At 32.6% G+C, this 24,937-nt stretch overlaps 1 protein-coding gene across 1 annotated transcript in view; it reads left to right on the plus strand.

Annotated features, from left to right (window-relative positions):
* Window positions 1-24,937, plus strand: part of BRWD3 (bromodomain and WD repeat domain containing 3) — a 105,907-nt gene that overhangs the window by 3,019 nt on the left and 77,951 nt on the right. Inside the window, exons 5-6 of the mRNA XM_081042904.1 lie at window positions 10,184-10,334; window positions 11,747-11,845. Of these exons, the coding sequence (XP_080899030.1) occupies window positions 10,184-10,334; window positions 11,747-11,845 (250 nt within the window). The remainder of the gene's footprint in view (window positions 1-10,183; window positions 10,335-11,746; window positions 11,846-24,937) is intronic.

Below are 24,937 nucleotides of genomic sequence, written 5' to 3' on the forward strand. Positions count from 1 at the left end.
TGAGCTGTTTTTCCTGCTCTAGCTTCCTAAAGTGGAGTTATCAGATCAAAGGGTCTCCTCAGTTTTATAGTTCTTGTTATATATATTGATATATTGTAAGATTGCTTTCCAGAAGATTGTACTAATTTATAGTGTCACCATCTAGCTACTTAGAGTGAGTTTTTAAAAATATTTTTTACATTTTTTGGTGGCTTTAATTGGTGAAAGTAGTCTCTAGTTGATTTAATTAGCTATTTCTCCATTGTTATTGAAGTTTAAACTTTAAATAGTTACTTTATAATTGTTGTTAATCCATTTGTACATCCCTACATATACTTGACTTTCACCTTTATATTTTTAAGTTTTTTTTAATATTTTAATATATTTTTCATTTTATATACACAGAATTTTCTTCTATTGTTTGACATTACAGTTTAGGTGGTCTTTTTTGTTTTTAATTTAATTTTTGTATTGTACACTTAGGTTTTTATTTTTCTATACTGGGATCCAGTTTTTCTAGGGATGTTATCTACCTATAGATTTATTTGTAAGGGAAGAGGGGACAGGGCTGAGTGAGAATTTGAACAGAAGGAAAAGAAGTATAGTAGCTGAGAACTGAGTGGACAGTGCTAGATTGATTCTAGATTCAACAGTTGTATTGTTGATTGAAATTATTACATATCTGACCTCTGATTTTGAGTGGCTTCATTGTAGAAGACATGGATTTTTTGGGGGGAGCAGATATTTTTGAAGTGTTATTAGAACGATGGATTTATACAGTGTGATCTTTGATTTAGCTATATGTTTTGGATTGAAACTTAGGGCAAAATTTTAATAAATAGTATAATTTTATTTGTACTTATAGTATTAATAAGTAGTATAGTTTGATATATTAAGCTATATCATAACACTTAAAATGTACTGGGGTATAAAAGAAATAATACAAACACATAATGAAAATGTAAAGGACTATAAACAAACATATATTAGAAAAAAAAATCCTACCCTTCTGTCCAGATGCATACTTTCACTTGAATTGTTTGTACTGCTTAACTTGATTTATCCAGAAGGATATTAAGATAATAAGTTGATTACTACTATTCCTAATACATATTCTAGAAATTCCCCCTTGTTCTTTCTTTAATTTGATTGAATGTTTTGGTTAAAATTTGAAACACAAGGGGAGGTGCTCTTTTGTTAAAGCTACTGTCAGGCAAGTATTGACATATCCAGATATGAAGTGCCTTAAAAAAAAATGTCCGTATATGAAATGTTTGTCAGTTTATGTTGAACTGTAAAGTTTTTGAATATGGCATTCAAAGTAAAACATTCTAAATTAATTTTGAGAATTTTAAATAATGATACAGGTTGAATTTTGAAGTCATGGTGATTCTGAAGTTTTATCCCAGCCTTTTTCTTTATATCTGCATGACTTATTTATAACATAATAGATCTGCTTCTTACAATTCATCTTAAGGTAGATAATTTAAATAATTACAGATGTTCTTTCATTTGTGGTGACCCTTTTGAATTGTTGGCTATTTTATTGCTTCCTACTTGGAGCTTTATTGGGGAGGACAAACATAGTAATGAGGCAGGGGGCGTGTGTGTCTAAATGAATAGTTTTTGTAAACATACACATTTTATATACTGAAGTGGTGACTTGGAAACTTTTTTCAAAGGCATGTTTTAAGATTTTTGAATCATTTTTAGGGGACTCCTATCATAAGACTGAACCAAAGGCATAACTAACTTTAGGTGTGGTATATATTTTTACATTTATTCAGCTTTTTTCATCTATAGAATTGAAAGCACCAATTAATGCTTACATTTGGAGTGACGTAGATTGTATATTACCTTCATTTAATATACAGAAGACTTGAAACAATTTTATGCTCTTAAAAAAACCTTTAATTAAGATTGTATGATCACTACTATCTTTAAAATGAACACATACATCTATGATGGTATATATCATTGTAAGAACTTGCATCTGCATATAATGTATTCAAGTTTAAAAGTGTTTTCACATTATCTCATTTGATTCTCACCAAGTACTTTAAAGCACTGCATTTGAATTCCAGACATACCTGTATTTTTTCTTACCTTACCCAGCTCTTGTTCTCTAATTACTAGTAATAGCTTAAATTGTCTGTTAGAACAGTAGAATGATCTTTGAGTGCTCGTAGCGTGTAGTTATTACATTTCTCAGTGTGGAAGCAATCTTCGCATGTGTGATTTATTAACTGCTGTGTGAACACACAAGCATAGTTAGGAAGAACAGAGTGCATCTTGGGAAATCAGAAAGCATGTGCTGCTCAACCCCTGTGTGGATATAATGATAACTGATAATAAGGTATTATGGCAGTGAGCAATCAATGTCTGGAAACTAGTATTCTTCACTACTGATTTGCTTGAGCCACGTGTTCATTCTTGCTTTCCATATGTTGGGTTTACCTATTTGCCTGGATTCATCGTTGGTTATTTGTTTTTCACTCTTGGGGTCTAGGAACATACTTTCGATGATTAAAATACTTTTGGAGATTTAGCATTAGTCCTAGGAAAACTGGTATCTCAGTACAAATGAGATGGTATTAAAGTGAAGAGAGCTGCAGTAGGAGAGTATTTGGGTTGGGTAAAGTTCCCTCATAACATTTTTGCCCTGAAAGCACCTTTGTCAAATTTGAAATGAGTTTAGTTTGTGTATTTTTGTTCTTGTTTTACTAATGTTGATTACTAATTGATTAATAAATAATTTTTGGTAAGGAGCAAAATAGTAATTTAAAGGCAATTTAGTGTTTGTGTTATGTTTTAGGGATGCCCTTGTTTGACATTTCTTACATAGCATTTTGTGTGTAGTATGAAAGGACCGTAAGATTTAGTCTGGGAGATAGTCTTTACTTGCTGAGTGACCCTGGGCAAATTACTTAACCTATCAGGGATTCAGTTTCCTTATTTATAAGATGAAAACCAATACCTGTTTTATAATATTGTTTTGTGAACCAAATGAGGTATATATGAGAGAATGCATTCTGTTAATTGAAAACGCTGTGCAGATACATTGGTTACTACATTTTAAAACTAAGACAGATTGAAAGGGTAGAATGGAAATCTGCAGAACTATGACACCAGAATTGATGTTTTTTTAGCTAGGTAATTATTATAACCTAATTTTCCTAATATTTTTATAAGGTAAGGGGCATATAAAACAGTACTATTAAAAAAAAGAGTTTTTGAAAAGTGTCAGAATTGAACCCCAAATGAATGTTTTGAAGTGCATCTCTGTTAAACAAGAAATGATCATTATGTCAAAAGATACTTTGTGTTATTTGCATATTTTTATAATTACAGAAAAGTAATTCAGTATGTGTTCACTCTTTTTTAAGAAGTGCGAGGTATGTCTTTCCGTTTTCTTGTTACAGGGTTCCTCAACACTTCTGATTGATCTCTTTTTATCCTGAACTTATTTTCTATACATTATTGATAATTACTTTCTTATATTTTAAAGTACCTTGTTGAAGATGTTTTTTCATACCCTTTAGTATCTACCAGGGTGTTTTATAATTAGCTGGCCATCAGTTATTAATTGTTTAATTTTCTTAACTTTTGAGTGAAGCATTTCATAATATATATTTTTTAGGCTTGTTTAATCTGCAAACTGTTACTGAGTTCTTTTACTGGATCTTTCTATTTTATTAAATGTATTGGGGTGACAATAGTTAGTAAAATTTCATAGATTTCAAGTATACATTTCTATAACATATCATTTATATATCACATTGTGTGCTCACCCTCCAGTCTGTTCTCCTTCCCTCACCATATATTTGATCCCTGTTACCCTCTTCTACCACCGTCCCTTCCCCCCCACACCCTCTGGTAATCACTAAACTGTTGTCTGTGTCTATGAGTTTTTGTTCTTTTTTGTTTCTTTGTCTTACTCCTTTGTTACTTTCAGTTTTATACCCCACATATGAGTGAAGTCATAGGTTCTCGACTTTTTCTGACTTATTTCGCTTAGCATGATAATCTCAAAATCCATGTTGTCACAAATGGCACTATTTCATCTTTTCTTATGGCAGAGTAGTGTTCTATTGTGTATATGTGCCACATCTTCTTTATCCAGTCATCTATCAAAGGGAACTTTGGTTGTTTCCATGTCTTGGCCACCATAAATAATGCTGCCGTGAACATCAGAATACATATATCTTTACGATAAATGTTTTCAGATTTTTGGGGTACATACCCAGGAGAGGGATTGCTGGGTTATATGGTGATTCTATTTTTAATTTTTTGAGGAACCTCCATACTGTTTTCTCTAGCAGCTGTGCCAATTACATTCTCACTGACAGTGTATGAGGGTTCCTTTGTCACCACAGCCTCTCCAACACTTGCTATTATTTGTTTTGTTGATGACAGCCATTCTAATAGGTGTGAGGTGATATCTAATTGTGGTTTTGATTTGCATTTCCCTAGTAGCTAGTGAAGTTGGACATTTTTTCATATATCTGTTGGCTGTTGGTATGTCTTCCATTTTTAAATTGGATTGTTTGTTTTGTTGTGGAGTTGTACAAGTTTCTTTATATATTTTGAATATTAGTCCCTTATCTGATGCATTATTTGGAAAGATCTTCTCCTTTTGTTGGTTGTCTCTTTGTTTTGCTGTTGGTTTCTTTTGCTGTGTAGAAGCTTTTTGGTTTGATATAGTCCCATTCATTTATTTTGGCTTTTACTTCCCTTGCTTTGGAGGTCAATTTCATAAAATCCTCTTTGAACCCAAGGTCCATAAGTTTAGTACCTATATTTTCTTTTATGCAATTTATTGTTTCAGGTCTTATGTTTAGGTGTTTGATCCATTTTGAGTTAATTTTGGCAGATGGTGAGAGATAGCAATCTAGTTTCTTTCTTTTTTTTTTGTTTTTTACATGTGGCTTTCCAATTTTGCCAGCACCATTTATTGACGAGGATGTCTTTTCTTAACATTGTATGTTTTTGGCTCCTGTGTCAAACATTATCTGCCCATATATATGTGGGTTTATTTCTGGTTTTCATTTCTATTCCATTGGTCTGTGTTGTATCTTTGTTTTTTCTTTTTTTTAATTTATTGGGGTGACAATTGTTAGTAAATTTACATAGATTTCAGGTGTACAATTCTGTATTACATCATTTGTAAATCCCATTGTGTGTTCACCACCCAGAGTCAGTTCTCCTTCCATCACCATATATTTGATCCCCCTTACCCTCATCTCCCACCCCCCACCCCCCCTTAGAAACTTCTAGAATGTAGGTTAGTCCCTTGTCTTTGTCTTGATATTATCTGCTTTCAAGGTTATAGTACCTATGGTGCTTTTTTGAGGTAGTATAACCCAGAGAATACTTGAGTCTAGGTTGATTGCTCTGCCAGTCTCATTCCTGAGGATATCTTAAAACTAATAAAGAGAAAAAGAAATGCTGTGAACAGTGATTAACATTTTCAAAGGAAAGTGATAAGAATTCTTAACATTTTGTAGTCCACCCTGCTAACCAACAGTATTACTACAATATAAAGACCTACCTGTTTTCTTTCCCTTTCTGCCTATCCCCCACTCTGCAAATTCAGCAAACATTACAGCTTAACACTTACATTATAAAGATATAACATATTATTGCAGATATTTATATTTTACTGAAAAATAACAGGAAAATACTAATTTTTAATGTTTTCATCCAGTTGTTTTTGTTTTGGTTTGGTTTTTTTTTTTTTTTTTTTTTTTTTTTTTGTACAAGTACTTGTGGTTTTAGCCTTCAAGATCAGATGATACTCTGGAGAGAGTTTTTTATTTTTTTTTTTAAAACTTAACATTGTGGAGGAGCCTCTTAAATATTGAGGAGATATTATGTGCTAGTCACCCTGTAGACTGTGTTAGTTACCTGGTGGGGATGCCTTTGTCTTTGCCTGGAATGCTCTCTCTTCCCTTTGTCTGGAAGACAGTTAGCCTTCAAGTGTGAATTTGGACATGCACTACCCCCTACCCCCAGGCTGAATTTGGTATTGTGCTTCTTTGCTTCCTTAGCTCTCTGTACTAATTGTAGCTTTGGTTGGTTTCTGTTTGCTAGTTTGTTTCCCCCATGGGACACTGGGTCCCTTAGGAATGTTTAATCTTTTTCCATTTGCATCCCTATACTTTAAATGACTGAATGAATGAGTGCATGAATAAATGATTTTTTCTTTTTATCAAATCATATGAGGTGGTTGTCCTTACTCCCTGTTTTACAGATGAGGAAGCTCAGGTCCAGAAAGACTGAGTAACTTTGCAGGTCACATAAGTAGGAACTGGGGATTCTGGAATAATTCCAATCTAAGTCCTTTCTGCTGTACCACACTGCCAGCAGGAGTAACAGCTAGTAAATTTTAGAGCCTGAATAATCAAGGCTCTCAGACAGGTACAATACTAATGTACTTATATAGATATACTATTTGAAACCTTGCTGTAGTTTTCAAATCTGTTTTGTTTTCTGTCCCTAAATGTAAAAATATCACGTGACTAATTTTTTTCATGCACTTCTTCTATCCCCTCCCCCAGAAAAATATAATCTCAGATAAATACTGCATTTTATTTTTTCAGCATATGGTGCCAGTTTGATTTTTCATTTGACCTGTGTAGTTAGAAAATAAAACACACAAACAATTGGGTTGCTTGTCTGATTATTATTTCTAAAAGCCAAAGTAAAAATGATATCATTGCTGTCTGAAAATTAGTATTCAAATTTAGCTTTTGGTGCAGGCCTGGCCCCTTGGTATTAGGTAGGTACCTTTTGCATTTTATTCAACTGGATTCCTTTTAACTAAGTGTGATGATTAGGATCATTTTGGTGAGCTCTCTAAGTAGTCAGGTCCACTCAGTAGTCATGATTCTGAAGTGTGGTAAATCAGTAGTTAGATTTGCTCTTTAGTTCAGCCGCTCTTCCTGTCAAGGTTTGTAATTTCAGCTTCATTTAATTCATTTCTTTCAGTTTATTGAAATGTATAGTTTTAATTTTTTACAGTCTTTGTTTTAATTATATTCATAATTTTTCAACTGCCTTAATAGGACACTAATAGAGCAGCGGGCAGGGTAAACAGAATCCTGTCCATTCACTGTGACCATACGGCTTCACTTCTCTGGATCTGTTTTTCCTACTGCAAGATGTGGGTTAGGCTGATTATGTATAAGGATCCTTCCAATTCAAAGATTCTGTAATTTAACTCCTTAGAACTGTTTTACAGAATAATGCAGACGTTTGTATTATGCTCTTGAACTTTGCTTTTAGAGAATGCTTTTCTTCTGTAGATCTCAAAGTGCTTGTTGTGTTACTTGTTGGGCATTATATTCCAAAGAGACAAATGTGGTTAAATAACTTAAATTGGAGTATTTGAGGTTTAATTTAAAAGTGTGGCTTATGATATTAAGCTATGGATTCAATAGACTATTTTAATGTACACTTTTAATATTACATTTTATTATATATTACACACCTATATAATTCTAATATAGAATTTTTTAAAACTTAAAAAAAAGTAATTACTGAGGGTAGTTAAGAGTTCTTTTGCCTAAAATGGTTACCTTTAAAAAATTCCAGCTGTAATCAAAGCAATTAGATTAAAGTTAATGTTAACTATCACTTATAAGTCCTGAAGTTTGATTTAAAAGAAACTGTTATTCTAAGAATTGTGCTGATATAATCTGGAAGCTTGTTAATGTTTAAAGGAGAAGCCAGTAGGTTCAAGCTCAAAAGTATTGTTATTGCCATTGTGTTGATAGAATCTATGTTTCTTTAGTAATCAATTTTTAACTGATTTTAGAGGGATGGACGTTTTGAATGGGACTACTTAGAAACTGAGCAATTTTCTATTGTATAGGGTGAAAATTAAACTTGTGAAATTTATTTAATAATTTATAATACAGATCTTCAAGGGGGAGAATTCAGGAGTAGATAAACCTTGTTTTATTTGCTAACTCAATGATTATGTGTTTTTAAGTTATTACTGAGGAATTAATAAAAATTTATATAATTAACAGAAAATCAAACATTGTTTCTATAAAATGAAGTAGCCAAGAGGCTTAAGATGTCAGTTTGATATAAATGTGACAGATTTTCTTTAAGAGGGTAATTCTAAAAATTCATTTAGAAAATTCCCATTTTCTGGATTATATATTGCTAGATATATTGTAATTTCTAGAGTACTTAGATTATTTTGTAACAAGTGAATAACTCTTGATGATAATGGGATAAAGAAAAGTAAATTAGTTTAAAAAAAAGAAAGTGCCATTAAAGACATCAGCTACCATCCTATGTAAAGCCTTAATATAGCCATTACTTGATGAAAAAGTAATGGTTGATATCAGAAGCCTAGTCTATCCAAGACAGTGTTGGGGAGGTGGGAAGACAGAAGCTATTATAGATGTTAATATGAAGTATTTTGAGCCTTCTTTTTCTTTAAGATATATATTTTAGGGGTACTATGTTTGCATGTAGGCATGTTTAAGAAATGTCTTAATGTGGAGGGAATGAATTACAAACTAGGATTTTAGGATATCAATGTCTAGATAACAAGAATTGGTTTTTAGATTGAATCATCAGCTGCTTTGACTTTAATATTATCTGTATATTTTAATGAAATACAGTTCTGTGTAGTTATTTGTTTGGAAAACAAAGCTAGAGATATGATAAATAAATGAAAAAATTAGCTTAATCCTTTGGCCCAATCCAGAAGCTAAACCTTGTAAATGCAAATTTTAAATAATCAGGTTAAGTTGCCATTTTTCCTGAGTATCATGACAGTTGCCCAGGGCCCAGTTATTTTGGTAGTGTAAGATAGCAGTTCTCAGTGAAACTGCTATCTTACAGTAGATTAAAATTGGTTTTTGCAGGGATTTACAATAGTTATTGACAGTGAATAATTTTTGAAAATCACGGTAGAATCAGTTACTCACAGAATTCTGATTACATGTTGGATTGTAGATCTTTTGACCCGTGTTTCCTAATATGGCACCCTGATATGAGAATCTAAGGTTTTTCCTTTATGAATTCATATGATTATGCTAATAGATAGACTTTACTTTGGTTTTTATTCATTCATTGATTCAGTGAACAAATATTTATTGAAAACACACATAACTCTTCTCTCATGGTGATCATTAGGAATGATTTCAAAATTACAATTTTTTGGTGTTCGTGACTGGTAGTGATATATATTGCTGTGCGTCCTATGTGATGGTAGACATGTATATATTTATTTATATTTCTTTCTATCTGTATCTATCTATCTATCTATCTATCTATCTATCTATCTATCTATCTATCTATCTATCTATGCTGTAGTACTTATAAAAATTGGCATTGTAGCCAGAAGTAGATTCAGGACCTTATATTAAGATGAGAATGTAGATGTTCGTTTTAAGTAAGGGTTTTTAATAATCTAGTTTTGTCTGTTTACTGTCTTAATAATTAGATATTTATGAAGCACGTCAGGGACTGGAACATTAGGTTAGATAAAAACATGGAAAACAGTTTTGTTTTATTGTCTCAGCCCTATCCACATCTATTAGCCATCTTCAGAAATTTACTTGTGTGTTTAAAAAAAAATGTTGCAATGAATTTTGAGTACACAGTTTAGTTGTTTAGAGCATGGTAATTATAAAATCATTAATTTGATACTCTTTTGGAAACTAGTTAGCTTTCTTTGGGGAAAACAGTTCTGCTTTATTAAGTAAATATGTCCTGTTAATCCTAAAGGGATTTAGGTAAGAGTTTGGTGCAAGTAATACCTTTTGTTTGCATTCTTATCATTTATATACAGTCTAGATCCTCTGATTCTTGATTAGTTCATGACCACTGAGTAAACAAGTACTAGTAGAGTTTACCCATCATCTTTGTACTACTTTGATTTTAGGCATGCTCACTTTTGCTGTTTTGTAGAGCTTATTTCATAAGATTAACAGCTAAGCAAATGATTTAATCAAGATAGTAAAGGTAAACCTTTAAATGTTATCATGTCCATTTAAATGTCCTCAGGTATTGTAGCTGTTTCTTAAATTTCATTGACAGATTAAGTATTCAAGATGTTATTTTGCTGATTGTGTCTTTTAAATTGTACTTTGTTCCATGATGGAACGGTTTGGTAATTGAGTAGATTAATGTTTTTAAACCTAATTTGTTTTCCCTCTGTTTTATTTATGTTTTTTAGGTGGCAGCCAATGCACACATTCCTCCAGACTACCTCCTTAAAATTTGTGAGCGGATTGGTCCCTTACTAGATAAGGAGATCCCTCAGAGTGTTCCTGGGGTACAGACATTACTAGGTGTTGGTCGGCAGTCTCTGTTAAGGGATGCCAAAGGTAAGCTTTTCACAGTTTTTAGAGGAAGGAGTGGAGAGCAGCATATTTCTATGTTAAGTAAATGTTCCCATTTTATTCTTAATGCTTATTTTCTTCTGGTTATTCTTGTTTTGCCAATCTTGTTTTTATATTTTTGGTGTACAAGTACATTTTTAGGGGCCTAAGAGGAGCCCTTTTCTGTAAAACAACGAATAGCATAGAGGTGAAGAATATAAAATATCTGTAATCCTGTGGAACAGAGATCTCAAAAGATCACTGCTCTGATTAGTACAGTATAAATCCTTAAAACATTCTTTTATTACATTTTAATATTCTTAATCTTTATGAGTATTGATATCATCCTAATCTCATAAATATTTTATAACAAGTAAATGAAAATTATGATATGTAAACTTTTTACAATTGAAAATATTTGGACAAATGTGTCAACCCATCAGTGACTGTTCCATAATAGTTTCTCTCCACTGTTTTTCAGTCTTTTACAGATTTTCCCCAAAGTTTTACATGAAACCCCAATATGGAAAATATATAAAACAGTATTTTATGAACATAAAAAGTGAAATTGGGCATTAATGGTACCTCTTAGTGTAATAAATACTTCAGGTCTAGCAACTAATTTCTGTGTTTTGTTTTATTAGCATAATGCTCTTAAAAATCCTAATTCACAAAGATAAATAGTTGCATAAATGATACTGGTGTTTAAACATCTCATTTTATAATTTAAGGAAGTTCTTCATTTCAGTTAATTTGGAAGCTTTTAAGAGAGTTATACAATATTATTTGGAATATTTCATATGTGTTTGTATCTTTTGATATAAATATAAAAGACAAAGAAACAACTATTCATAGTCAGTTATCTGATATACAATCTTGTTACCTGTTACAGCACAACTGAGAGGCACTGCATAACATGAGCATGAACTAAGAATGTTTCTGAATTTTATCTGGCATGCTTATGTGTATGTAGTCGTATCCTGCTTATACATTTTTATATGAATTGTCATGGATAAACCTAAAGATTAAGAAGGACCAATGTAAACTTAAAACCTTATTAATCCATGACACATTTACATAAGAGTCAAATATATGTATAATAAAAACTATAGTTTTAGATCAGCCGAGAAATAAAATATCCTGATGCTATATTAAGTAAGGTGTTGGTGTTTACCAGTCATGATATATGTAGTTTATAATATGTTTGAACATATGCATGTTATTTTTTATTGTGGTTTAGTAGTTAAAAATGTATTCCAACAAATGAAATTGAATTCAGAATTAAATTAAATTAAATTGAATTTACCTCTGAATTACCTCTAAATTAAATTAAATTGAATTTACCTCTGAGGTAAAGTTAGAAGAAAACAAAAAACACCATTCTATTCCTTGACTAACTTTTGAATCTTTTTGTATAGACTGTAAGAGTACACTATGGAATGGATCTGCTTTTGCAGCTCTACATAGAGGCAGACCTCCAGAACTACCTGTAAATTATGTGAAATCTCCAAATGTGGGTGAGTAATGTCCATGTGAGTTATAAATGTATTCTTGATTTGTTCCTTCCTGAACTAATTATAAAGCCAAAAAATAGGTATGAGAATTAAATTTGAAGTATAAACCAACTGCATACGTTCTTGAAGAGTTTCAATGTAGGTCTAGATTTTTTAAAGCATTTTTACTTAAAGCAAATATAAACATGGTTTTGTAAAAGGTGAATTTAAAAAAAAATTTTCCTCCTCCCCTCCCCTGCTCTGCCCTCCCTTTTCCTTCCTTCTTTCCTTCCTTCCTTCCTTAGCAGAAGCATTTTTCTTTTTACATATTACAGGTGTTTTTAACCATATGGATGTCTCTTTACGTATCGATGTGCTGAGATCAAAGATTTTACAGGAATCTATATAAAGATAGCTTTCAGAAGGAAACAAAAGTACATTCTGCTTATATCTGCTTGCCAAACTTATAGTAATGTTATAAATTTTATAGCTTTATTAAAACAAAAAATCACCCTTCCCACTTCTTTTTTTTTATTAAATTTATTGGGGTGACAATTGTTAGTAAATTTACATAGATTTCAGGTGTACAGTTCTGTATTACATAATCTATAAATCCCATTGTGTGTTCACCACCCAGAGTCAGTTCTCCTTCCATCACCATATATCTGACCTTCCCACTTCTAGTTTACTGAAATTCACATGTCTGGTGCAAAACCAAGCAGCTAAATGAGAAATTGCCACTCTGCTTCTCTATTTTCTCACTCTCAAATTCAAATTGAAAAATAAGAATAATTTTTTACAGGGATACTAACTTAAAGAACTTATTTACTCCTTGAGATTAAATACATTTAGGCTAGAAATCGATTTAAAAGATATTTAGAAAAATAATTGATAAAGATTTATAAGGGTTATTAAGGTAAATTGGATACTTTGAGGTATATCGCTAACAGTACTCTTCCATAGCCTAGATGTTACTGGAAAAAGTAGACAACTGGGTTGAGTGTAATTGGAAATGGTGTTTTAAACTTTTTTTTCCATTTTACAGGGGTTTGTTTACCCTTCATAAGTTTTCAGTATTCACTTTCACCTTAAGTATTTATTCATAATGTACTTATTAAATTTAATTGAAATAACTTTCATTATTCATGCATTTCTTTATGTTCAAAAGATATGATATTTTTAGCCACATTATCAACATTATTTGAAGTGCTTTATACTTCCTTCAGTGGTCACATGTGAAGTGCTGAAAAGCAGCCTTTAGAGTATTAATTCGGCTTTCAGTATTTCTTTGTTCTGTTCCCTTTAAAAATTTTTTTAACTGCATATATATATATACATTCAAATTTCTGCTGGTTTTGTACAGTAAACACTGTTCTGACTTTGATCCCTTTGTTACTCGTATAGCAATTGCTAAGGAATTTTAGTGTCCCTGGCATTGATGCTTTCGCAATCCTAAATCTGCCATGTTACTTGGGGAGGAGCTATTACAATAGAGATAATTCAGTCAAGATATATTTTTATGTAGTTCAGTAGTCCTCCTGTATCCACAGGGGATACGTTCCAAGACCCCAGTGAATGCCTGAAACTACAGATAGTATCGGAGTGCTTATATATAGTGTGTGTTTTTTTGTATACATACATACCTTTTCAATTAAAGGATGCGCTTATGATTTCTCTTTGGCATATCTGAATTGCCAGCATCACTACTCTTGTGCTTTGGGGCCATTATTAGGTAAAATAAGGGTTACTTGAACACAAGCACTGTGATACCTGGACAGTTGACAGTGGATCTTGTAACCGATCTGATAACCAAGAGGGCTACTAAATGACTAAGGGGCAGGGAGTGTATACAGTGAATATGCTGAACAAAGCGATGATTCATGTCCCAGGCAGGATGCATCAGGATGGTGTGAGATTTTATCACACTACTCAAAACAGCATGCAATTTAAGCCTTATGAATTGTTTATTTCTGGAATTTTCTGTTCAGTATTTCTAGACTGTGGTTGACTGCAGGTAACTGAAACCGCAGAAAGCGAAACTACGGATAAGCGGGGGACTACTGTATATACTAGTCAAAATCTTTAAGTTTCGTGTATTTAGAATGCAGAACCTGATTACAAAAAAGGAGTTGACTAGGAAAGTAATCAAGATGAATATGAAATCTTAAATTTTGATTTGAGACAGTTTTCCCATTGTAGGGTGCAGTTCTCCACAGCTACTTTAAAATCAATCAGTTTTATAGTTTTCCGATGTAAATAAAACTTAATCATGAAGATAAATCTTCAAAGTTTTATCAAAGAATATTAGAATTAGAAAGAACTTTAACAACACTTCTTGATAAATGGGTTCCTTGGTCAATTAAATATGGGAAACACTGAGTTTAAAAATATGGAAACAAATAAATGTATGTAGTTCTGCTCAGAGCCTTTCATATGCTTAAATGCCTTGTGAATCACCTTATGAGGAGTATTTCCTAACCCAACAGTGGAAACCCTTTTCCCAGAATACCTGTAGCATTGTGAAAGTTTTCTGGAAGTAGATTTGGGAAATTGGGTTGTAAACCCCTATTTATAGGAGAAAAACCAAAAGCCCAGAGAGAAGTGCCTATGTGACAGGCATAAGTTAATATTGCTTGCCTTCCAAACAGTTTATTTCTAAACCATTTCATGGTCAGAGGATACCATACTTCCTTGGTATAACAAATTAACACTTACAGAGCTCCGAAGATTAAGGATTAGCCATATCACGTTTATTTATTAAGTTAAGTATATCACGATATAATTCACATAAGACGAAATTCAGTATGCAGTTCAGTGAATTCTGACATGTATACATTTGTATAACCACCAGCACAATAAAAATATAGAACATTTCTATCACCCCCTAAGTTTCTTTCAAGTCTCTTGCAGTCAATCCTGTACCCCTCCTTCAATCCCTAGAAATCACTAGTCTGTCAGTGTACTTTTGCCTTCTTTAGAATGTCATCAGAATGAAATCACATAGTGTGTAGTCTTTTGTGTCTGTCTGATTTCACTTAGACCTCACTTTTTTTAAATTCATGCATGACATTTCATGTATCATACTTTTTTAAAGGAATTTTTATGTTTTATAATATTTCTTTTTATTACCAAGTAGTATTCCATTGTATGGATATACTGCTGTCTGCTTTTCTATTCATCAATTTATAGACATTTGGGTTGTTCCAGATATTGGCTATTATAAATAAAGCTGCTGTAAAAATTTTTGTACAGATCTTTACATGAACATCTGTTTTAATTTCTCTTGGGTAAATACGTAGTAGGATTGTTCTATCATATGTTAAGTGCAGGTTTAACTTTTTAAGAAACTGCCAAATTATTTCAAAAATGGCTATCCCATTTTGTATTCCCACCTGCAATGTATAATTTTAGAGAGAACGTCTCAGTTTCTACAAAAGAAGCCACTGGGATTTTGATAGGGATTACGTTGAATCTACAGGTCAATTTGGGGAGAATTATCTTCTTAACAACCATAAGCCTTCCAATCTAGGAACATAGTATAATTCTCCATTTATTTAAGTCTTCTTTAATTTTTCACAGCAGTGTTTTGTAGCTTTCAGCGTACTGGTCTTGCACATCTATTGTGAAATTTTCCTCTAAGAATTTTATGTTTTTTGATACTGTTTTAAATTGTATATTTAAAATTTTCAATTTCTAGTTTGTTGATAGTAAATAGAAACAGTTTTTTGTTTGTTTGTTTGTGTTTTGGTATATTGACCTTGGTAAATTCTCTAACCAGATCTAATAGCGGGTCTTTTTGTTTTGTTTTGTTTTGTTTTTTTGTTTTTGTTTTTGTGGGGTTTTTTTTGTGTTTTTTTTGGAGATTCTTTGGGATTCTCTACATAGATGGTCATGTTGCCTGCAATTAAAGACAGGCTTTCCTTTTTCCTTTCTAATCTTGTCTGCCTTATAGTTCTTTTCCTTGTACTATTGAAATGCTAGTGCCTCAAGTACAATGATGAATTGAAGTGATGAGACTGGACATCATCCTTACCTTGTTCCTGATCTTGGGGGGAAAGCAGATAATCTTTCACCATTAAGTATGGTCTTAGATGCCTTTTGTCAGTTTGAGGATGTTTCCTTGTATTCCTGCTTTGCATAGCATTTTTAACACGAATAGATATGTCCCACTTACTTATTTTATCTAGTATATTTGTAATTATGTCAGCTATTTCTTGGGGTTCATTTTAACTGTATTTTATGTAGAATAGTGCTACCCAATAGAACTTTTTACAATAAAGGAGATGTTCTATTCTATGATATCCACAATAGTAGCCACTAGCCACATATGTCTGTTGTGTCTGAGGAACTAAATTTTTAATTTTTGAAAGTTTGAGTAATTTGATATTCAATAACCACACATAGCTAATGGCTACTGTATTGGACACTGCAGATTTAGAACAATGTGGAAACCAGTAAGCAGCTCTCTGGATAGGTGCATAATTTGGTAATAATGTATTGACTAATGATTCATTTTATAAATTTAACTTTGAATATTTCTCATTTTTGTACTTAGAAATTACCTTTAGATTTTCCTATTTTGATTTTGCTAACTCACTTTAAAGATCACATTATGCCACTTCCTTCTAATGAAAGTTTTATACTTGTCTTTGGCCAAAAGCAATAAAATTCTGACCTTATCTGGACTCTCTACTATATTGGATTATTTATTCAAATGTTCCCATACTTTGTGCAGTTAATCAACAATGTTGTTTAGCAATTTAATGAAATGGAGGTGAGGGAGCATGGGGATGGAATTTGGGAGTTAATTCCTAGATTCTATTCTCTAGACTAACTACTGTAATACATTAAATATGTGTACGTAAGTTTACCAAGGTTGAATTTCCAAATTCCTATGGGGCAAGAGCAAAGATGCCTATTACATTATTACAGGTCTAAGCTCCAATCATGCCATTTCATTAACTGTATGTTTGACTAATCGCATTGTGCCAAAATTAAATCAGAGAAAGAAAATTGAGCTAAATTCAAAACAGTATTAATACCTAATGCTACTCAAAGAAATCCTGGGGCATATGTAATTAATGTTTGTAGTATTGTTTGAGATCTTGCACTATAATCACTAACTATTGTTACTTTTTCACCCCTTTAAATATTAGTATTTGTTTTGGAAATTTTGTAGTAGCTACACTAAAAATTGAAAATAAAATTTCAATCAAACAGTTCTGCGGAACTAGTTTGTCATTACAGAAGTAATTTTAAAATTCTGTTTCATGTCTGAGATGAATAACTTGGAAGAACTAGTATGGTAGTTACTATCTGTTATGATAAAAGTTTCAGAAAATTTCCTAATTATATTCTAAATAATTTTCATAAAATTATCCATAAAAATGGTAATAGGATGGCTTATTCATTTAATTTGAGAATGACATTATACCCAAGGAGCAAATGTATATGCTTATTTTTCTAAAGCTAGTCAAGGTCATGATGTGATAAGACTCTGTTTTTAATCCTTTTTACCCCTTTATCTTGTAATTTACATTGTAAGGCCTGTAATTTACACTGTATACAGGTCAGGAGGCATGCATTATTTCTATAGCCAAATTAATATGTTGCCTTAAGCTTACATTTAGCATTGATTGGCTCTTGACTTATAGGCCATTGTATGGTTATATGCCACAATTAAAGCTGGAATTCACTTGGAGGCGGGAAACCTTTCTCTTTTTAATATGTAAATATAAACCGAAAGAAAGTAATCTAAACTTTTTATTTGGTTGAGGTGACTGGGGTTTTGCCAGGAATATTTGTCATCCTCCCTAATTTTATGTAGTTCTTATCTCTTGCCCATGGGTCACAAAGTCAGGGTTTGCTTTTTGTTGCTTGCTTCCCTTCACTTATCACCTTCCTCCTTTTTTCATGCATGTAATTGTGAGTGAAACAAGTTGCTCCCAAAGTCATTGCTTTTATGTATTTGGAGAGGAGCAAGGGATTCTTGTCACACCTGCAAGTAATTAGAACTGGATTACAAACTCAGAATCTTTTGTATGTGCTGCATGGTGAGTGCTCACTAAATATTGAATGGAAGTACTATAATTGCTGCCACATGGAAACAAGCATCTCTTTTAAAGGCATTTATATGGTTTCATACAGCTCATAAGAGTTTCTAGACCCTGTATCCATTTGTGGAATCAATATTGCATTACTATCAGGATTAGTAATTTTAATTTTTCAATTTGAAAGAAAATGGATTTTATTATATGTCTTAGTATTATCATGTAAAATATAATGAAGAATTTCTCTATTTAATCCTATTATGAACATTTTTTTCTTCCATCACTATTTTTTGTCATTTCTTCAGCTTTTGCTTTCAACACACCAAAGTATTCTAAAAGAATCTTTTAGTATTCTATACATTTTACTCTGTACCTTATAAAAATAGAAGTTTATAGTTACAGTTCACAAAGGGAAGCTGTAAAACAACTCAAGATTTGTTTAGTTGGAGGAAAAGGCAATTTAAAATGTCTATGTATAATAACAAAATCAGGTTAAATGGTTTAGAAGAGGATAATAAAATAAATTTTTATTCTCAAATTATATTAAGTGATATTTATTCTCAAATTATATTAAGTGAACTTTGCCAAAAGGCTGAATGGAATTAAAAATACTGTTTTTTTGTTTGTTTTGTTTTTGTTTGTTTGTTGTTGTTTTTTTGCCATATCTCACTTAATATTATCCTAGCAGTAAGACATTCAGTGACTATGAATGCCTGCAGGATTTAATAACATTATTTACATTATACCATGGATGAGTGTGATAGGTGGGAATGGCATCAGCCTTAAACACTATAAAGCTGTTATTCTGTGTGGTTAAGGTTTCAGAGATATAATTTGATCAATAGTAGCCTCAAATCCATGAAAGAGATAATCTGTTGTTTTGTGCTTTTACTCCAGTTTTCAGGTTTATTAAAATTCTTTTTTGCTCTTTCTGGCTTCTTTCAAGACTTTATGTTAATTTGTTTAGTTCTTAGAGCTTTGTTGGGAAACCCTGAATCTAGCTTCACACATAAAATACTACTAATCATTGTAAGTCTAGAATTGACACTGAATTTCATGAATCACTTTCTAGTGTGCTTTACAGAGTATTTTCTTAGTCTATTGTGGGCCTCTCTACTTACAGAAGCTAATATGTTTAACTGTATTTTAACCAATCAGAAGATTGCATGTATGCTGTTATTCTATTTTCCGATTAAAAGTTTAAAAATCAAACTGTAAATGTTGACCAAGTGACTTTCGTAGAAAAGACTAATACGAGATTATTTTAGCCTTCTTTAAATACAGCTTGTTTTCTGAAAAACTTTGTATTTGAAGATGATATTGATGATGATAGGTGGGATGTGAGAAGCCCAAACCATGAACAATAGTCCTTTCTGCTTTGTGTGTATACAGCCTTAAGACTGTTATTTGGTTAGCAGTTATTGGCTGAGCCTGGTACTGTTTTTGATTCAACCTTAAGCTTCTGCTGAAAGCACCACTCTCCCTGCTTCATCCTCCACCCTACCCCCACATTCCTGAGGTCTATCTTTGAGGTAGGTGTGTAACTACTGTTTTTTAGAAGTTGAAAACTTTGCGTTATTATTTTGAAGTTGTTTTAGTGGATTTTAAAACATTTCTTCTTGATCTTGTAGGTATCGTATTAAAACATGATTTTAATAGTAATGTCTTTTGTCCTTCATTTCTTTTATAAGGTTGGCCTAGCAAAGTTGGGTTGAGGTTATTCTTTAAAATAGCTAGACCTGCTATTTTCCAAAATGTTTTATTGGTAATGAGTCACCTTTAAACTCTCTGGGTTGTTTATGGCGTCTATGGATATGAAGTTAGCTTGACATAAAACAATTCATTTTATCTTCTATCATTTTCTGCCATTTACAGAAGAATTGGAAATATTTTATATAATTTGTATTAAAGTTTATAAATTAAAAGTTAGAAAATTACACAAGGATTTCATGAACATTATGTATAGTGTATTATTAGAGTATAACTGACAGATAAAATTACTCAAGAGTTATGTGACTCATTTGCATTGAAAATCAGATAACATCACCAATTTGTGCACTTATGGTTTTATCTGGAGGTTGATGCCAAGTTGATGACACACTTTTTCTCCCAGCAAATAGGGTGGTTAGTTACCTGGCCTTGATTAAATGCTATATCATTTAGCATTATTGATCACATGTTTCCTGTGATATAAACAGTAGAATTCAGCGAGTTATTCATCTTTCTTGGTAGTGAAAGTGAAAGTCTCTTGTGGTTAGTGATTTTCTGGTTTACGTTTAGAAGGTTTTTTGTTTGTGTGTTTTTTTTCTTTTAGTGTGGGGCGGGAGGCTTTTTTCAGCACTAAACTGCTGAATCTGTAGGGTAACTCAAAATAAGTTACCTTGTTAAAGCCTCGATAACCAGAGACCACCAGGAACAAGCCTGTAGTCTGACAAAATCAGATTTACTGACTCATCGTGAGGGAGTACCCTACACTCCTGAGGAACCTTGGAAGTCCTCTGGATAGGGGGGAGGAGGAAGTGTCTTTTACAAGTTTTGGTTAACCACTGAAGAATTCTGAGGAGGGTTAGAAGGAAGCCAGGATTAGTTCTGGATTTCTGGCTGCTTCTGAGACTGATTGAAAGAAGTGGGGATCATCGAGGGGTTGGGTTCTGTCTTGAATCAGGGTGGTTTAGGCATTGGGTATCTCCTTCCAGTAACAAATGAAAATAGCAGAGCAAGTCTGGGGGCATCGTTCATAAGAAAAGCAATAATCACTCAAAGAGCGAGTAGTTCTGATATTTTACAACTGCTGCATGACCTTGGGAAAAACAATGTTTCCTGTTAACTTTAGAGCCAGCTTTATCTGTGTCTGTCCTCCCAGCCTGATTAATTGCAGGGCTCTTTTTTTCTTTTTCAGTCCTGGCTGATATTCACTCTTTCAGTCCCAGATAGGTTTTGAGTCATCCAACATGTGGTCTTATAAATCTTTTAAAAGCAGGTGGTTAACATACAGCAATTTATTAATTGTATTTAAGGGCCTTTCTGGTTGTTCTTAGTCTGTTTTGTTGAAAATCCTTTATTTTAGCCTAGAAACATTTTCTGACACAAGTTCAAAGTTCCATACCAGTGCAAAATAATTTTAATACAGGTTTTTCTCCACTGTAAATAAAAAATAAATGGGGTAAACTGGTGGTCTAACCACTCTGATGTGTCCATCTTAGTATATTCTTTGGGTCTTAGTGAATTTTCCAATAAAACCCAATTCAGTAGATGCCAGAGTCCCTGCTGGTTTTCTTCAGTGTCTTTTGCAGGTGAAGGGAATATTGAGGGATAAAAGTAGATTTTTTGCTGTTAAAGCTATTTTCTATTTCAGGCTTATAGCAGATTGTATTTTCTATAATGTCATTAAATAGACAGCATTGAAAAGAGGGACGACTATTGAACTAGAATTAGGAGACCTGGATTCAACTTAGGCTCTACTGTTTATTGGCTGTGATGTTAGGCAAGATGCTTAGTTTCTTTGGGCCTTAACTTCCTCATTTACAAATTGAAGAAAATGCCTGCCTTCAGATTTCACAGGATTACTGTGAACTCAAACGAGATGTCTGTGGAATTATTTTATAACCTTTAAAATGTTATGCAAATGTAATTTGTAATTAAGATATTGGGTCACAGATACTGATAATAATGATGATAATGATAACAATGACTCAGATTAAAAGTCTGGTATTTGAGTTGCCTTTATGAAAAGATTATTTAATTCACAACTATGGTGGGTGCTTTAATATATAAACTTAAGTCTCAGATCTATCTTTTTTTTTAATTAGTTTCAGGTGCACAAGACAAGGTAATACTTAGACGTTCATCATTTATATCCCTCACACCGTAAACCCCCTCCCCCATTGGCCCTTCCATTATCCCCCTGACATCGCACCGAGCCATCACATTATATATATAAAATTATAGTTGGCATTCATTATTGTTCAGCTTCAGGTGTACAGTACATTGATCAAGCATCAGATCTATCTTTTGACTCCAAATCCAGTGCTCCTCCCACAAAATTCTTAACAAAGTAAGTAATATATATTTCCTGATTGCCGCACTAGAACCGTTTGTCAACCATTGTAGGTACTCTGAGATATTTATAATAACTATATTTAGCATCACTATCCCAAATAGTTTCCAACCTCTGATTTATGTTTACAGTTATAGTTTACACATTGTTGTGTGCATTTTAAATAAGACATGAGATAACATGGTAGGAATCTATAAATACCACCATTATATTAAGTATACTTTGAGGTCTAACTGTAACAAATATAGCTCCTTGAAAAATGAATAGTGGTTTTATTCAGAAGAGACTTGCCTGTTTGCTATAATAAAGACCTAGAGTTTATGGTGGGAGATGAGACCGAAAAGGGAGGTTGGACAACAATTGTTCTGAACCCTCCATACTAAGAGTGCAAAGTTTTTGGATAAAAGACCAGATAGTAAAAGTTTTTGGCTTTCTGTGTAATTTGGTCTCTGTGGAAACTACTCAACTCTGTGGTAGTGCGAAAGCAGCCATAGATAATATGTAAATGAATGAGTATGGTTGTTTTCCAGTAAAACTGTATTTATAAAAATAGGTGGTATGTTGAATTTGGCCCATGGACTTTAGTTTGCCAACCCCTGTTCTACACTATACTAATGAGTTTAGATTGAACCATTGGATACTTTTAAATAGGGAAATTATATGACAGAATTTCTATTTTAAAAACGTAACTTGGGGCAGAGTGTAGGATAAATTGGAGAGGAGAGAGACTGGCAGAGGCAGGCAGAGAAAGCAGGGGGAAGGCTATTACTGTAGTTGTAGAGAGGAGATGAAGAGAATCAGTGAAAAATAAAGGTTAGAGATACAGATATGGCAGTAATTCATATATGGTTAGGTAAGATTGCAGGGACAGTATGAAGACAGAGAAGAGAGCAATGGATAGAATTTGAATTAATTAGTGTTTCGTCAAGAGTAAGTCAGATTAGAAAAAACAATAATGAGAAACTAAGATTCAAAAAAATCCAAGAGGAGGGAAGGCTCCCAAGCTCATTTTACAAGGCCACCATTACCCTTACTCCAAAACCAGACAAAGACATTAAAAAAAAAAGAAAACTGTAGGTCAATATCCCTAATGAACATAGATGCAAAATCGTCAACAAAATATTAGTAAACTGAATTCAGCAATACATTACAATCAAGTGGGATTCATTCATGGTATGCAAGGTTGGTTCAGTATCTGCAAATCAATTAATGTGATACACATAAAATGAAAAATAAAAATCAGATGGCCATATCAATAGAGGCAGAAAAAACATTTGACAAAATCCAGCATCCATTTATGATAAAAACTCTCAGCAAAGTGGGAATAGAGAGCACATATCTCAACATAATAAAGGCTATTGTGAGAAATCCACAGCTACTATCATAATCAGTGGGGAAAAGCTAAAAGCATCCCCCTTAAGATCAGGGAAAAGACAAGGATGCCCATATTCACCACTTTTATTCAACATAGTACTGGAAGTTCTAGCCACAGCAGTCAGACAGGAAAAAGAAATTACAGGCATTCAAATGGGAAAGGAAGAAGTAAAATTGTCATTATTTGTAGATGACATGCTACTATATGTAGAGAACCCCAAAGATTCCACCAAGAAAACTGTTAGAACTGATAAATAAATTTAGTAAAGTAGCAGGATACAAAATTCATATTCAGAAATTGGTTGCATTTTTATGTACCAGTAACAGACTATCAGAAAGAGAAATTAAGAAAAAATCAACATTTACATTTGCATCAAAAAATTAAAACAGGCATAAATTTAACCAACGAAGTAAAAGACCTGTATTCAGAAAATTATAAGACATTGAAGAGAGAAAGAAGATACAAGTAAATGGAAACATATACCATGCTCATGGATAATTAGAATTAATATGGTTAAAATGTCTGTACCCAAAGCAATATATAGATTCAATGCAATCCCTATCAAAATACCAATGGTATTTTTCACAGAACTATTAATAGAACAAATAATGTTAAAATGTATAAGGAACCATAAAAGACCTCGAACAGCCATGGCAAACCTGAAAAATAAGAACAAAACTGGAGGTATCATGCTACCTGATAGCAAATTATACTACAAATTATACATAGTAATCAAAACAGCATTGTATTGGCATAAAAATAGACACATAGATCAATAGAACAGAATAGAGAGCCCAGAAATAAATCCATACCTATATGCTCATTTAATCTATGAGAAAGGAAGTAAGAATTTACATTGGGGTAAAGACAGTGTAATAAATGGTACTGGGAAAACTGGACAGATATGTGCAAAAAAAATGAAACTGGACCATCTTCTTATGTCATGTATAAAAATAAGCTAAAAATGTAATATAGGCAAATGTTAGGCATGAAACCACAAAATTGCTAGAAGAAAATATAGGAACTAAACTCTCAGACATTACTCTTAGTAATGTTTTTACTGATCTGTCTCCTCAGCAAGGGAAACAGAAACAAGAAACAAATGGGACTACATCAAACTAAAAAGTTTTTTCACAGCAAAGGAAACCATCAACTAAACAAAAAGACATCCTACTGAATGGGAGAAGATATTTCCCAATGATACACCTAATGAGGGGTTAATATCCAAAATTTATTTTAAAAAAACCTCATATAACTCAATACCAAAAAACCTCAAACAATACAATTCTAAAACAGGTAGAGGACCTGAATACACATTTCTCCAAAGAGAAGATTCAGGTGGCCAATAAGGGAACCCTCATGCACTGTTGGTGGGATTGCAAATTGATGCAGTCATATGGAAAACAATATGGAGGTTTGTGAAAAAATTAAATACAGAACTAATTGATAATTCACAATTCCACTCCTGGGTATTTATCCAAAGAAATCCAAAACACTAACTCAGAAAAAAAGAAAAGCACCCTGTGTTTACTGCAGTGCTATTCACAATATTCAAGATATGGAAACAACCAAAATGTCCATCAATAAGCGATTGGATAAAGAAATTATGTACGTATATACAATGGAGTATTACT

This window comes from Rhinolophus hipposideros (assembly GCF_964194185.1).
Source record: "Rhinolophus hipposideros genome assembly, chromosome: X".
NCBI lineage: Eukaryota > Metazoa > Chordata > Mammalia > Chiroptera > Rhinolophidae > Rhinolophus > Rhinolophus hipposideros.